This window comes from Carica papaya, chromosome 6 (assembly GCF_054855325.1).
Source record: "Carica papaya isolate Zhongbai chromosome 6, ASM5485532v1, whole genome shotgun sequence".
Lineage (NCBI taxonomy): Eukaryota > Viridiplantae > Streptophyta > Magnoliopsida > Brassicales > Caricaceae > Carica > Carica papaya.
In genome coordinates, this window is record NC_142314.1 from 9,541,434 (window position 1) to 9,556,018 (window position 14,585).

The 14,585-nt window shown below is 33.1% G+C and overlaps 1 protein-coding gene across 1 annotated transcript; it reads right to left on the bottom strand.

The window, feature by feature from the left end:
• Positions 1–13,403: 13,403 nt before the first annotated feature.
• On the bottom strand, positions 13,404–14,585 carry LOC110825635 (tetraspanin-12-like). The gene is made up of 3 exons (XM_022056108.2): positions 14,516–14,585; positions 14,237–14,397; positions 13,404–13,733 (listed from the first exon to the last, which is right to left on the bottom strand). Exons 1-3 carry the CDS (start codon positions 14,583–14,585, stop codon positions 13,404–13,406), a joined length of 561 nt encoding a protein of 186 aa, XP_021911800.2.

The following is a 14,585-nucleotide window of genomic DNA, read 5'->3' on the forward strand; positions in this document are numbered from 1 at the left end:
TAAAAAGGCCGACTCCAATGTTTGGTTCACAAGATAAGAGGTGTAGAATGGTAAAAGAGATATCTCCTAAACCAACATCAATTCCTGGTAAGGCACCGACCTACCGTACTTGTGAAAAGAGTCATGGTAATTAGTCATGTCATTGTGTTACACGATCCTGTTTCAAGTGTGGTAGCCAACAACATCTGATTCACAACTGTCCACTTATAAAGGAACAGGTAGAAGCTCTAAGTTGGGGACGAGTGTACACCCTTACTATATCATATGCTGAAGCAAACCCAGACGTCGTGCAAGATATGTATCCTGTCTCAAAAAACTTGGCTAAGGTATTAATAGATTCTGGTTCTACATGCTCATTCGTCTCACACATTTTTGCACCATGATTGGGTGTTATACCTATTTAGTTGGAGCATATTTTGATGATATCCACACCAGGTGCGGGTGTATTACTTCTGATGTTATCTATAAATATTGTATATTAGAGATAACTTGTAGGGAACTAAAGATAGACTTGGTACTTTTAGATGTGAGGGATTTTGATATAATTATATGAATGGATTGGCTAGCAGCTTACTATGCGACTTTAGACTATTGTAACAAAAAAGTTATATTTAATATTCCTAATGAAGAGACTTTTACTTCGTAATTGAATGGTGTTATTTACAATATATTATAGTTATTTAAGTTGTACAACTTATTAAACCTAACATGTAGAGGTTGACGTGATAGGTGATAAAGATGAGAAAATTGATTTTTATGATGTGTTGGTGGTTTGAGAGTACCTAGATGTATTTTTTGAGGAACTTCCAGGGTTACCCCCAAACTGTGAAATAGAATTCTTTATTGATCTATAACTAGGCACTCAATCTATCTCTGTAGCTCCTTATAGACTGCTAAGAGCTGAAATAGAAGAGTTAAAAAAATAATTAATAGAACTCCGAGAGAAATGATTCATTCGCCCTAGTGTCTTTCCTTGGGGTGCTCATGTGACATTTACCAAGAAGAAGGATGGAACCAAACGAATGTGTATAGATTACAAAGAACTCAATTGGGTCACCATCAAGAACAAATATCCTTTCCCTAGCATTGATGATCTTTTTGATCAATTGTAAGGGGCCCAAGCCTTTTTTCAGATTGATTTACGATTCGGTTACCATCAAGTGAAAATTAAACCCGAAGATATTTCAAATACCACCTTTAAAATCAGTATGACCATTACGAGTTCTTGGTCTTGCCTTTTGGGTTGACAAATACCCCGACAGTATTTATGGATATGATGAATCTAATATTTGAGCCCTGGTTAGATCAGTTTGTTATTGTATTTATTGATAATATATTGATTTATTCAAAGAGTCGAAAAGAACATGTAGAACACTTAAGACGAGTTCTATAAACCCTTAGGAAAAAAAGGTTATATGTGAAATAGAGTAAGTGTTCATTCTGGCTTGAACAGATTGCCCTTTTAGGTCATGTGATTTCTAAGGATGGAGTAGCTATGGATCCGGAAAAAGTTAAGCCTATCATGGGATTGGAATGTCCCATTACCGCCGATTCGTGAAAGAATTCTATAAGACTGCAACCTCTCTTATTCGTCTTATTAAGAAGGATACTAAGTTTGAATGGACCCCAGACTGTGAGAATAGCTTCAGAGAATTCAAAAATCAACTTGTGACAGCTCCAGTATTAACCCTACCAAATGGATAAGGGGTTTATACAGTGTATATTAATGTGTCAGGTCAGACTTTAGGATGTTTATTAATACAAAATCATAGAGTCATTGCCTACGGGTCAAGACAATTGAAGAATCGTGAACGAAATTACCCAATTCATGACTTAAAATTAGCTGCAATTGTGCATGCCCTTAAAATCTGATATCATTATCTGTATGGAGGTATGTTTGAGATCTATACTGAACATGCACCAGCGTAGATGTATGGATCTTCTTAAGGACTACGATTGCAAGATATCCTATTACCCAGGGAAATGAAATGTGGTGGCTGATACATTGAGTACTCTAGAGACATTACAAACATTACAATGAAGTGTTCACAAATGGGGAATATATATAGCCAGCTTGAGAATAGAGCAAGTATTGATTAAGAAAATTAAAAATGCTCAAGAAATTGACTTTGCTATAGGAACCTTGAAGAAAGAAGCTGAATAGAGTTTAAGACCTGGCTTCAGAATTTACAATGATTGGTTGCTTCAATTCAGAGGAAGATTGTGCGTTCCTGATGACCCTAACTTGAAGAGACTCATATTAGAGGAAACACATAATTCTAAAATTACCATACATCAAGGTTTTACTAAAATATATCGAAATTTGCGATCTCGGTATTGGTGGAATGAGATGAAGACAAACATTTATGAATTTATTAGTAAATGTCTTACCAATAAGAGGATTAAAGCCAAACATGAAAAGCCAGGGGGATTACTCCGACCTCTACCTATCCCAGAATGGAAGTGAGAACACATCATTATGGACTTTATAATGGGTTTGCCTAGAACCATATTGAACCATAATACTATTTGGGTGATAATGGACTAATTAACGAAGTCAACCTATTTTCTACCAATAAAAGCTATAGACTTCTTAAATAAATTTGCCAGGTTATATATTAAGGAAGTTGTTAGACCTTATGGAATTCCGATATCAGTAGTTTCAGATCGAGATGCTCGTTTCACCTATAGGTTTTGGATAAGTCTTCACTAGACCTTAGACAACACCTTATCTTTTAGCACAACATTTCATTCACAAACGGATGACCAAATAGAATGAACCATCCAGACATTAGAAGATATGCTTAGGACTTGTACACTAGAGATGGGAGGGAATTGGGATGACCATCTACCATTGATTAAATTTACCTATAACTACAGCTATTAATCCAATATTAGTGTCGTTCCATATGAATCACTTTATGGCAGACCCTGTAAATCTTCTGTATGTTGGGAAGATATTGGAGACAGTAAATTAATTGAACCTGAATTAGTTGAAGAAACTACATCAAAGATTATCCTATTCAAGAAAAATCTATAAACCGCCTAAAGTGGACAGAAGAGTTATGCAGACCACTGTAGAAGAGGTTCGGAATTTGAGACAAGGGATCATGTGTTCTTGAAGGTGTTACCAATGAAGGGTCTTATGAGATTTGGAAAGAAAGGCAAATTAAGCCCTCATTTCATTTTACCATTTGAAATAGTGGACAAAATTAGAATTACTACTTACTGATTAGCTTTGCCACCAGAGTTGGCTAACGTCCATGATGTATTTCATGTATCCATGTTATGCAAATACTATCATGATCCTTCGCATGTAAGTATGAAAATATTCATAGTGAGAAAGATATGTCCTATCAGGAGATGCCCATAGATATATTGGATAAACATGAGTGAATATTGAGGAACAAGACTATTACGATGGTCAAGGTACTCTGGCGACATCATTCGCCAGTGGAAGCTACCTGGGAGACTAAGGACTCGATACAAGCTCGATTTCCTCACCTACTTTAGAGACATCAAATTTGGAGGACCAAATTTTTGTAAGGAGGAGAGAATTGTAACATCCAACCCCAAATAAAATAAAAAGAGTAAGTAAATAAATAAATAAATTGATATTGTAGTTTAAATGAAATTGATTTTAAAATTTTAGGATTTTTATTTAATTTCAAGGATCTAAATAAAAACATGTAAGAAAAAAGTGACAAAAGTATAAATAAATAGAAGTGAAAGGGGGCAAAGAAAATAAAGAAAAACATATGGTCCCGATCGAACGTTCTTAAAGATCCAACGGCTAAGGTTTTATTGAAGATGAATGTCCCAGATCAAGCCTTGTGAGATCCAATGGTTGGGGATGACGAGTATAAAAAGGAAAAAATTAGGGATTCTCTTCATTTTTTAGAGTAGCCAAAAAAGAGTGAGAGAAAAGGAGAGAGGAGCCAATCGAAGAGAGAGAAGGACAGGAGATTATTGCATGGGGGAAGCTGAGAGGAAGAAAGAAGGAGAGGAAAGGAATAGGGAGGCTAGAGAAGAAGAAGAGGAAGGAGAAAAAAAGAGGGGCCGAGCAGAAAAGGGAAGGGGGAGCTGAGAACGGTCGCCGCGAGGGAAGAAAAGGGAAGAAGAGAGAGGCAAAGGAGGGAGAGTGGTGGAAGCTGAGCCAAAAGGAAGAAGAAGGAAGAGAATCGGGCTGAGACACCGTGCGACGATGAAGACCAAGGTAAGTGAGGTAAAAGGTTCGTCCTTTTCATTTTTTCCCCTATTTCTTTCAATCCTTTTTTATTTTTGTTCATTAATCATTTTGTAGCTTTAAAAATCATCATCCGAATCTTAAGTAAGCTAGGGAGCCGCAGGGTGGCTAGAAGATCACCGGGAGCCAAACTGAGGCTTAATTGCCCCACACCGGAAATGTAAAGCTTTTTTTTGTGTTTTTTGTGGCTATTGGGCATCGGTGGAGTGAGGCTAGTGTTAAGCTGACCGTGCAAGCTCGGCTGGGTCACCCACCTGTATAAGAACCGAAGAGCTTTCCTCGAGAGTGGGGAAACTGACCCATCCGTTGAAGCCGAAGGGTTTTCCTCGGGAATGGAGATTGGATTCACCCTTTGAGATTTCGATTCACCATTTAGAAAGCTGAAAAGTCTATCTCAAGTACGGAAAGTCTATTTACCGTAGGAGAAGCCAAAAGATCTTTCTCAGGTACGAATATCGATGTTTTCGAGATTTTCCATTGGGATGCCATTGAAACCCATAAATTCGATTAAATTAGTTTTTTTTAGTGTTTAAAATTGTATTAATTAATTTGTGTCGTGTGCGTACAGGGAATTAGGACGTTTAGGTGGATTCAATAAGACTGTTGCGTAAGAATGTATGTATTTTTAATTTTGAACCTGGATTCAAAATTTTGAAATTGCATGTATTTTATTAATTTATGTGTATTTTAAAATTTAAATACATACTGACCTGATTTTCAATGAAGAATATAATCCGAACCTATAACCAGTGAACCTAAGCTATTGAAAATTTATGAAGAGATGAAACCAGAAAAGAAACCCAAAGACTGAGGAATACTTGGACAGTGATGAGAAATGGATTTAAACCTGAAAGGAAATTATTAATTAAGTGGAAAGTTGAAAAAGAAATAAAATAACACAAAGAAACAAATAAAAATAAATGGATTAATTATGGTGGTAAAATGATCAGTCAAATAAGATTTCAAAAAAAAAAAAAAAAATAGAATGAGAGGAAAATAAATGAGAAATAAGAAATGAGAGGATGCGAGTGATTAGGGTATGAACCTTAAATTCCTTTTTCATTTAGTTTGAATCGAGAAAGGAAGTGTGTGTGTGTGGTTGAAGTTCAGCAGACATGGTGAACCTACACATAGATAGAGTTTGAAACCTAGTTCAAACGTAGACAGATGTTTGTGAGTGTGAGTCACTTAGCAAATGTACCTGTTGTGGCCATTGTGAGATTTATGTGTGTGTGTTATCCATGTGATGAGGGAATCCATTTCTCCTCTCCTCAATGACGACACAAACGACATGACGTGATGAAAACCTTAGAAATGACCTTTCAAGTGTATATGTGATCCTTCGTGTGTATGTGGTTATGTGGTCATATTTGAGGCTATGATTGACATTCGAGAGTATATATGTGTTTTTTTAAGGGTATGTGGATATATATTTGAAAATTGTATATGATATTCGAGAGAGTTACGAAATCTGATCATAAACAAGTGAAATTGAAAAAGAAATAAATGAATTTTGTATTAAAATATCACTATTGTAGTTGTCTCATATTGTATTTTTTGTATTAAATCTTATCTGGGTTAAGAGAATTAAAATACTTATTGAGTTGGTAAAGCTCATTAAATTTCACGTTGACATTTTTAAGATAAGAAAGAAGAGCCAGAACCACTGCCAGATGAATAGAACCTGTAAAAAGGGTTCCTGTTTTGTATATTTTGTGCATATTCGAGAAATTCTAATTTTGTTTTGTTAAACTCTAAATTTTGACTTCATGTTCTGTATACATAATTATTGTATACATCACATAAGATACGAGGTTATATGATAAATTTTGATGTGTATATGTATATTTTGTGGGCCCACTGCATAAAAATGACACGAGTAGGAATTGCACCTCATATTAAGTATGAGGTATTACAAACTCAGTTTGAATATATTAGAAAAAATGTTTGTGCAAATTGTTTTGATCTCTCTTCCTCCACAATATAATAATTTTAAGGAGACATTGAGGTCAGCAAAAATCATGGACTCTCGATGAGTTAATTTCACACTATGTTGAGGAAGAGGAAAGGCTAAAGTCTTATAAGACAAAAAGTGCTAAGTTAGCTGTGATTTCAAAGGCTAAGAAGAATAAGAAAAAGAAAACAGTAAAAGATATTGTGGTTCTAATTAAACAAAATAAGTAACAAAAGGTTAAGAAAGAAAATATTTGTTTCTTTTGTTAAGTTCCAGGAAACTAGAAGAAGTGATGCGCTAACTATCATATGTGGTACTTAGAGAAATATTTGTTTTTTTTGTTGTTAAGGATTGGATTTTATTTGTATTTAGAAGAAACTTCTATTATACTGTCATTTAGATAGAATATAATTTTTATTTATGTATTGGACAAATTTAGTTATTCATGTTTATTTAGAAATGAAAGATTTAGTTTTTTTCTTAGTTTAAATCTAGTTAGTTTTGGTTCTTTATCGGCACATGATAATCTTTATTTGCGTGATACAGTTACTTCTTATAATGAGTAATTGCCTGTTGGTACAAGAGGTGTACAGAAAAAATTAACCAAGGATAATTCTGCTTCATTATGGCAAAAGAGATTATGTCATATCTCCCAAAAGAGAATTGAAAGATTTGTGTCAGATGAAATTATAGATCGCATTGACTTTACAGATTTTGACACATATGTCTATTGTATCAAGGAAAAATAGACAAACATTAAAAGATTAAGTGCCAACAAGGCTGTAGACGTATTATAACTCATTTATACAGATAATTGTAGACTTTTCCCCATGGCTTCTTAGAATGGTCAACAATATTTCATAATGTTCATAGATGATTATTTTAGTTATGGCTACCTATATCTCATTTATGATAAGTCCCAGTCCATAGATATGTTCAAGAGTTTTGAAGTAAAAATTAAGACCCAACTCAATAGAAGGATTAAGACTGTTAGATCTGATCATGGTGGTGAATACTATGGTAGATCTTACGGATAAGGTGAACAATGTCCAGGGCCATTTACTCGATTTCTAAAGGAATGCAGTATCATCCCACAGTACACCATACTAGGTTCTCCTAGCATGAATGATGTTGCTAAAAGGCGAAACATAACACTTAAGAATATGGTGAGGAGCATGATTAGTTATTCTACCTTATCTGAATCGCTTTGAGGAGAAGTATTAAAGACCACAATAAATTTATTTAATAGAGTTCTAACTAAAGCAACTACAAAGACCCTTTATAAGCTTTGGATGAGGAAAAAGCCTAGTTTAAGATATTTGTTCATTTAGAGATATCTAGCTGAGGCTAGGCCTTATAGGTCACAGGAAAAGAAACTGAACTTCAGAACTATTAGTTGTTATTTTGTTGGTTATTCTAAGCGATCTAGGGGTTACAAGTTTTATTATTCCATTGCTAAGATAATTCTTGAGACAGGAAATGTCCAGTTCTTTAAAGATGTTGAGTTTGGGGGGAGGGGGGGGAGGGAGAAAAGAGTTCGAGATCTTGTCTTTTAAGAGGAATAGATCGATATTCCTATTCTCTCAGTTGCTTTTGACAATGATTAGGATAATATTATTATACTGAGCATTATTCAAGAAGCAAATCTAAATCAAGATAATTTCATAGTATCTTCCATTCCTATTCAAAAAACTATTCCTAAAGCACAAACTTCACACCCTCAATAACTTATACCATTAAGGAGATCCACTAGAGAGAAAAGAAGTACAATTCTAAATGATTATATTGTATATCTCCAAGAATATGAGTTTGACATTGGTGCGGAGGAAGATGATCCTATTAACTTCCGTCAAGCCATGAAAAGTTATTACTCTCAAAAGTGGATTGATACCATGGATGAAGAGATAAAGTCTATGAAGGATAATGATATTTGAGATCTTGTCCCACTGTCTAAGGATGAGAAACTCATTGGTTGCAAATGAATATTTAAGATTAAGAGGGATCCGAAAGGTAATGTGGAGAGGTACAAGGTCCGTCTTATTGTTAAGGGTTTTACACAGAAAGAATGCATCAATTATAAAGAGACTTTCTCTCTGATTTTATCGAAAGACTCTTTCAAGACTATAATAACTTTAATGATACATTTTGATCTTGAGTTACATCATATGAATGTTAAAACAACATTTTTAAATGGTGATATTGATGAGATAATTTATATGGTGTAACCATAAAACTTTGTAACCAAAGATGCACAACAAATTATTTGCAAACTAAAGAAATCTATCTATGGAATTAAGCAAGCTTTCTGTCAATGGTATTATAAATTTCATCAAGTTGTCATCTCGTTTGATTAGGAGATGAATTTAGTGGAAGATTTTGTATACCACAAGTTCAGTGAGAGTAAGTATATTTTTCTGGTTTTGTATATCGATAACATACTGCTTGTCAGTAGTGATATAGGTTTATTGCACGAAATCAAGAGATTTCTGATAGAGAAATTTGATATAGAAGATCTTGAGGATGTTTCTTTTGTATTAGGGATTCAAATACACTGGGATCGCTTTTAGAGTATTCATAGATTATCACAAGAGCTATATCGAAAAAGCTATTAAAAAGTTTAGCATGCAGGATTGTAAACCAGGTGACTCCCCTGTGTCTAAAAAAATAAGTTTATTCTAAGTCAATGCCCCAATAATGACTTAAAGACTGCGGAGATGCAAAAGATTCCTTATGCTTCAACTATAGGGAGTCTTATATATGCACATGTTTATACACTTCCAGATATTGCGTACATTATTAGGATATTAGGTAGATATTTAAGCAATTTACGTAGGGATCATTAGAAAGTAGTCAAACGTGTCATGTAGTATCTACAAAGAACAAAAGGTTATATGCTCACATACAAGAAGTCATATTAGTTGGAGATCATTGGTTATCCTGATTCCGATTTCGCCGGATGTCAAGACAACAAAAAATCTACATTAAGCTATATCTACTTACTAGGGGAGATATTTCCTAGAAGAGTGTCAAACAAACACTTGTATCCTCTTCTATTATGGTAACAGAGTTTGTAGCTTGTTATGAGACATCCAATCATGGAATATGACTGTAGAATTTTATCACTAGGCTGCATATTGTTGATGACATAGAAAGACTATTAAAATTACTTTGTAATAATAAGTTTGTAGTTATGTATTCCAACAATAATAGAAGCTCGACAAAGTCAAAATATATAAATATTAAGTTCATCATTGTTAAAGAAAGAGTTCAGAGTAAGCAGATATCGATAGAGTGCATTGGAACAAATTCTATGATTACAGATCTGCTCACTAGGGAATTACCACCTAAGGTCTTTCATGAGCACACTACTCATATAGGTGTTATATCCCTAAATGATGTGTAGTTTCAGTAGGAGTTTTCTCCCTTAATTGCTTTTATATTTTAAGACATGTCATAAACTTTGTACTCTAGTTTTGGTTTTAGTTTATGTATATATGGTTTCATTTCGATTTTTGTATTTTAGTTTTCTTTATATATATTATCTCTGAGTTTTCTTACAATTGATCTCACTAAGGTTAAGACAGAACCAGTTGGAAATAGGCATGCTTAGATCATATAACATGTAATTTTCATGTTGCATATCCATCTTTGATCCATGTTTTTTGGTTATTGATATACATGACCATTGATGGGTTTAGCTACGATAGCTATAGCGAAGGCTGCTTTGATCCTATGTCATTATGATTGATGGACGGAATTATTTGGTGATGCATTCATGTATTGATAATATAGTTTTGAATACTCCTACGGTTAGTTAGTGCATAGTTAAGGTATCACATAAAACTCAAGTGGGAGATTGTTAGATTTTTTTTAACATGTGAATTTAATGCGGGGCTCGGCATTCGTATCAAACTATCAATTTTTGGACTCATTTAAAAGTGATCAAATACAGTTAAATAGTATTAGACCTTAATCTATCAGACTTAAGTATGGTCTTGTAATATGCTAATATCATTTTTGTAATATTCTCATTTTATGATGAACGAAATGAAAATTATAGAAGTTTTCGATATAAAAGGCAGTTATGATCCTCGAATTATCAGATCGCCATTTTATTTTTCTGAAATCTTTTCACTAGAAAAAACTAGCTTTTGAGGCATCGTATTTATTCAAAAGTACCTACTACAGGATGCAATCGAATATTCCACAATGAATCAAGGTACACTTCTATTTATTTTTTTTCATTGATTCAATATGAGATTATGTATTTAGATTTACAGATTTACTGATTTGGAAAGTATTTTTATTCTAACATGGATCTCTTGAGTTCTTTATGGAGAAGACTCCTTGTAGCCAATTTGTATAAAGAGAAGAATAATGGAGAAAAATTTCTCATGGGAAGGAATTCTTTCTCGGATGGAACTCTCCTCCATGCATATTTTTTTAGTCATGTGTCCTAAATTATAGGAGAATGTATGGCTGAACTTTCTCTTGAGACCATGAGCTTCCATGTAAGCTCCCATATTGTCGTCAGCTCTCATGGGATTGTCCTTGTAAGTTTGTTTTATTTCTTGGCCATCAAACCTCTTGTAACTTATTGCAGGTTACCCTCCCTTCGCTCGTACCAAGTGATCAAGTACATATGTGGACCTATATATGTGATTAGTGATTTCGTACTTAGTTATTTGCTACATATAAAAACCAGTAGTATGTGATTATATACTTATCCATATTGGTAGTGGGAATCTCTTCTATCCTCCTTGATAGTGCTATCATATGAAGGAAGTAAAAATTAACACTAGCTCTAAAGCCTATTAACTAATTTTCCATGCAAAAAGGACCCTTTGCATCCATTTGTTTAACATCACAAGTATAGAACAATTTCCTTAGACCTTGGTGTCAGCAATTTTAGGGCTTTGAAGGATTGAAAACCTAAAGAAGTAGTATCATATTTTATGGCCATCAATAAGTAAACTTTGATGGGTGAGGGTAACTACAGGATGGAGACAAACAAGATTCTTCTCATGTCTCAACAATTCCAAACAATAAAAAATGCTCAACCTTTAGTCTATGAATAAAGTTATATTAAAACTCTATTATTGTAGGTATTTAAATCTTGAAAATACCAGCAAAACCTTTAACAACACTTTTAATGTTTGGGAGAAAATAAGATGGTGACATCAAAAGGGAATTGGGTAATCTTTAAAAATGTGAGAACCATATTTAAAAACAAGAAGATGCTAAAATAGTTTTAGGCTAAAATAGTTGTATATGTATATAGTATACCTTTCTAATCGATCTCTAACCAATAGCTTGAAGGATATAATAATAAAAAGGTATGGACTAGAAAGAAGTTAAACATCTTGTGCTTAAAAGTCTTTAATTAGTAGCTGTTAATTTGTAAATAAGCATAAGCAGAAAAATTATTTGGAAAATCTGGATTTTTATTGAATTCAAGCTTCAAATAAGTATAGCAAAACTGAAATACAAAGGAAATGACAAAAAAAGTTGCTAAAAATCATTGGAGAATAAGAATAAACTGATAGCTACTTTTTGAAACAAAAAGATAAAATCAAATCTCCTAATAATCAGCTAAAAACTAGACTAAATTTCAACAAAAATTTCAAATAAATCCTGAGATAATCAACAGTAACTTATATGCATGTTGAAAAGCAAGAAAGACCAAAGTTTGATGATAGAAATGAGAATATCATCTTCATTAGCTATGATGAAGGTTCAAGACACTACAAGTTGGTCAATCAAAAGAATAACAATACCATAATTGGTTGCAATAGTAAGTTTAATAAGAAGCATTGTGAGACTGAAGTGCTCAAGATGAAGGATCTTATCATAATTCATTCCTCAATTTATAGATGAAAATTCAATTGTCTAATAAGTCCTAGGTAATATTTTCTCATATCATGTTAATCGTTCTTCCCATGTATTATCACCATTATCATCTCTTTCATTAAGATAAAGTGAATAGTAAAGGAGATATTGAAGTCTTTAAGATATTTGATATGAAATTGAAAGGTCAAAAGGTAAAAATATTTTTTCTTACTTAGTGACATTGAGTCTTTGAGCTTTAAAGAAGCCAATGAAGAGGACAAATGGATTTTAGAGATGGATGAAAAATTCAAATCATCAAAAGGAATGACACTTGGGAGCTTGTCTCACTTCAAGATAGTCAACAAGATTTTTAAGTCATATAGATGTAAAAAGTTAAAGGAAATTTTAAAGGCAATTTTGAGATACAATGCAAGGCTTATTGCTAAAGAATAGAAACATAAACAAGTTATTGATTATCAAAAGGTATTTTCTCTTATTGCTTTGTTGGAGACTGTATATTCAATGATAGATTTCTCTTATTTCTTAAAACTATTGGAAGATTCATTGATTGGATATCTAGTATGCTTTTCTCTTATTAATTATAATTTTTTTGGCATTTTGCTGATATACAAAAGCTGAGTAATCATAATTCTTTGGTTATTTTGCTAGCACATTGGTTTTTGGAACCTAGAGTTGTGGTATATGAACTTTAGGTTTTCATGATATTCTTGTGGTTATTTACGAGCTATCAAAGCTTATTACTTCTTTACTAAAAAGTCTATTTTTCTTTATACCTGTGATGGAAAGGAGACATCTTATTGTCAGCCATTAAACGAGGTGCTTAGACTGAAGAAAACTTTGTACGAACAACATATGAGATACCACTTGGATATTTAGAAATTTTTGAAAAGAAAAATAAGTGCAAAACAGTAAGATAATAATAACCTAAGAGAACATCTTTACACCACTAATTTGACCAATAATATTTTCTTTTCCAAATTTTCACCAGTTATGAATTAATAAAAGATTCAATAGTCAACTTTTATACACAGGACCAAGCAAGTCAGGTTTGGGTAATCCTCTTTTTAATAATAATAATACACAACTAGATTTAACTTACTGGGTCAAGTAAAATTTACTCTAAAAATCTTTAAAATAAAAAAAAATTCCTAATTCAATCCGAAATCCAAATATACTAATTAAAGGGTCTCCAACGTATGATCAGAAAAATACAAATACACATTACTATACCCATCTTTCAATATTGAGGAATTACCTTGGGGAGAAAATTCTTAGACATTGTACGTATATCTGTTCTTATTGCGACTTCCTAACAATACCTTATAAATTGATCTAAACAATATAATGAGATGACTAGAGTATAATAGGAGAGATTGGTGGACCGCCATATTTATGCTTCCGAGCTTTTCTCTCATTGTGGAAGACGGTGGAGAAGACAAATATGTTGAAGAGAATTTCAATGAAGGCTAACATGATTAAGAGCTCGGTGTACTTGTGAAGGATGATGAGAAATCCTGCTCTGCATGTGTCACAATCGAAGCATTGTATGTCCAGCCTATTGCTCCATATACTGCACTCCCCAGTATCTTTAGCTCCCAAAGCTTTATTAACTTCTGGTATCTCCCAGAATGTTTGATTCTTTTGTTCGTATCCACAGTATAATGGAGGTCTACAGCATCCCCACTTGATTATATAAAAACAAAAAAAAAAGTGTTTTTTTCAGTATGATTAATTTCTTGGTGGAAGAGTTTGTCTTTTTTTTTTTCTTCTGACAGAAATAGTGTTTTAATACTTTGTATTTTATACAGAAGTTAGTTATATATATGTGTATATATGTATTTTACACAAATATATACATATATAAGTACATACACGGATACATAGCTTACAATTTCACATGCTATATATTTTTGATTTGACATCCACTGATTTATGTAAACTACTTGATAAAATCACAAACAAAATATTCGAACTCAGATCATAAATGTTGTCATTCTCAAAGCTTGTTTCACTTTTGACAAATTGTACATACATGTTGGAATTTAGAAAATAAAAACTTTTATCACCACGTCTAATTAACAAGACTTGAAAAGTATGGTACAGATGAGAAATTTAGAGAATATGAAAAATTTATTAATAAAACATACAGGCAGAAAAGTTGAAGATATTTTGTATACATAATTTACCTGCACAGGATTGTGGACGGGGTCTACAGCGACGTTTGTGGTTACATTGCATATGCCTCGTTCGACAAAACATGTCTTGAAACGTTGCCAGTTTATGTCCTTAAAAAAACCTTTCTGCAGTGAATTTGCTTCATCAAGGTGAAATGGCTTACCATGGTGACCTACGTTTGTAAGAGAAATGAAGATGATAGCAGAAATAATAAGGCCGATAGTCCAAAAAAATACAAAAGCGACGAAAACGAAGAGGAGTTTATCAGTGTTGCAAAAAGAACATATCACACCCAGCAGAGCCAAGACCGACATAACCAGACCGGTCCAAAAAATTGGGAACTGTAACGATCTCTGGCAT

Bases quoted from the DNA above. Each gene is read 5' to 3' on its own strand.
- LOC110825635 (XM_022056108.2), bottom strand. From the start codon at position 14,585: ATGCCAGAGATCGTTACAGTTCCCAATTTTTTGGACCGGTCTGGTTAT. The intron at 14,398-14,515 runs GTGATATGTTCT...TTACAAACGTAG, and splicing joins CGGTCTTGGCTCTGCTGGGT to GTCACCATGGTAAGCCATTT. The intron at 13,734-14,236 runs GTAAATTATGTA...TATATAATCAAG, and splicing joins CCGTCCACAATCCTGTGCAG to TGGGGATGCTGTAGACCTCC.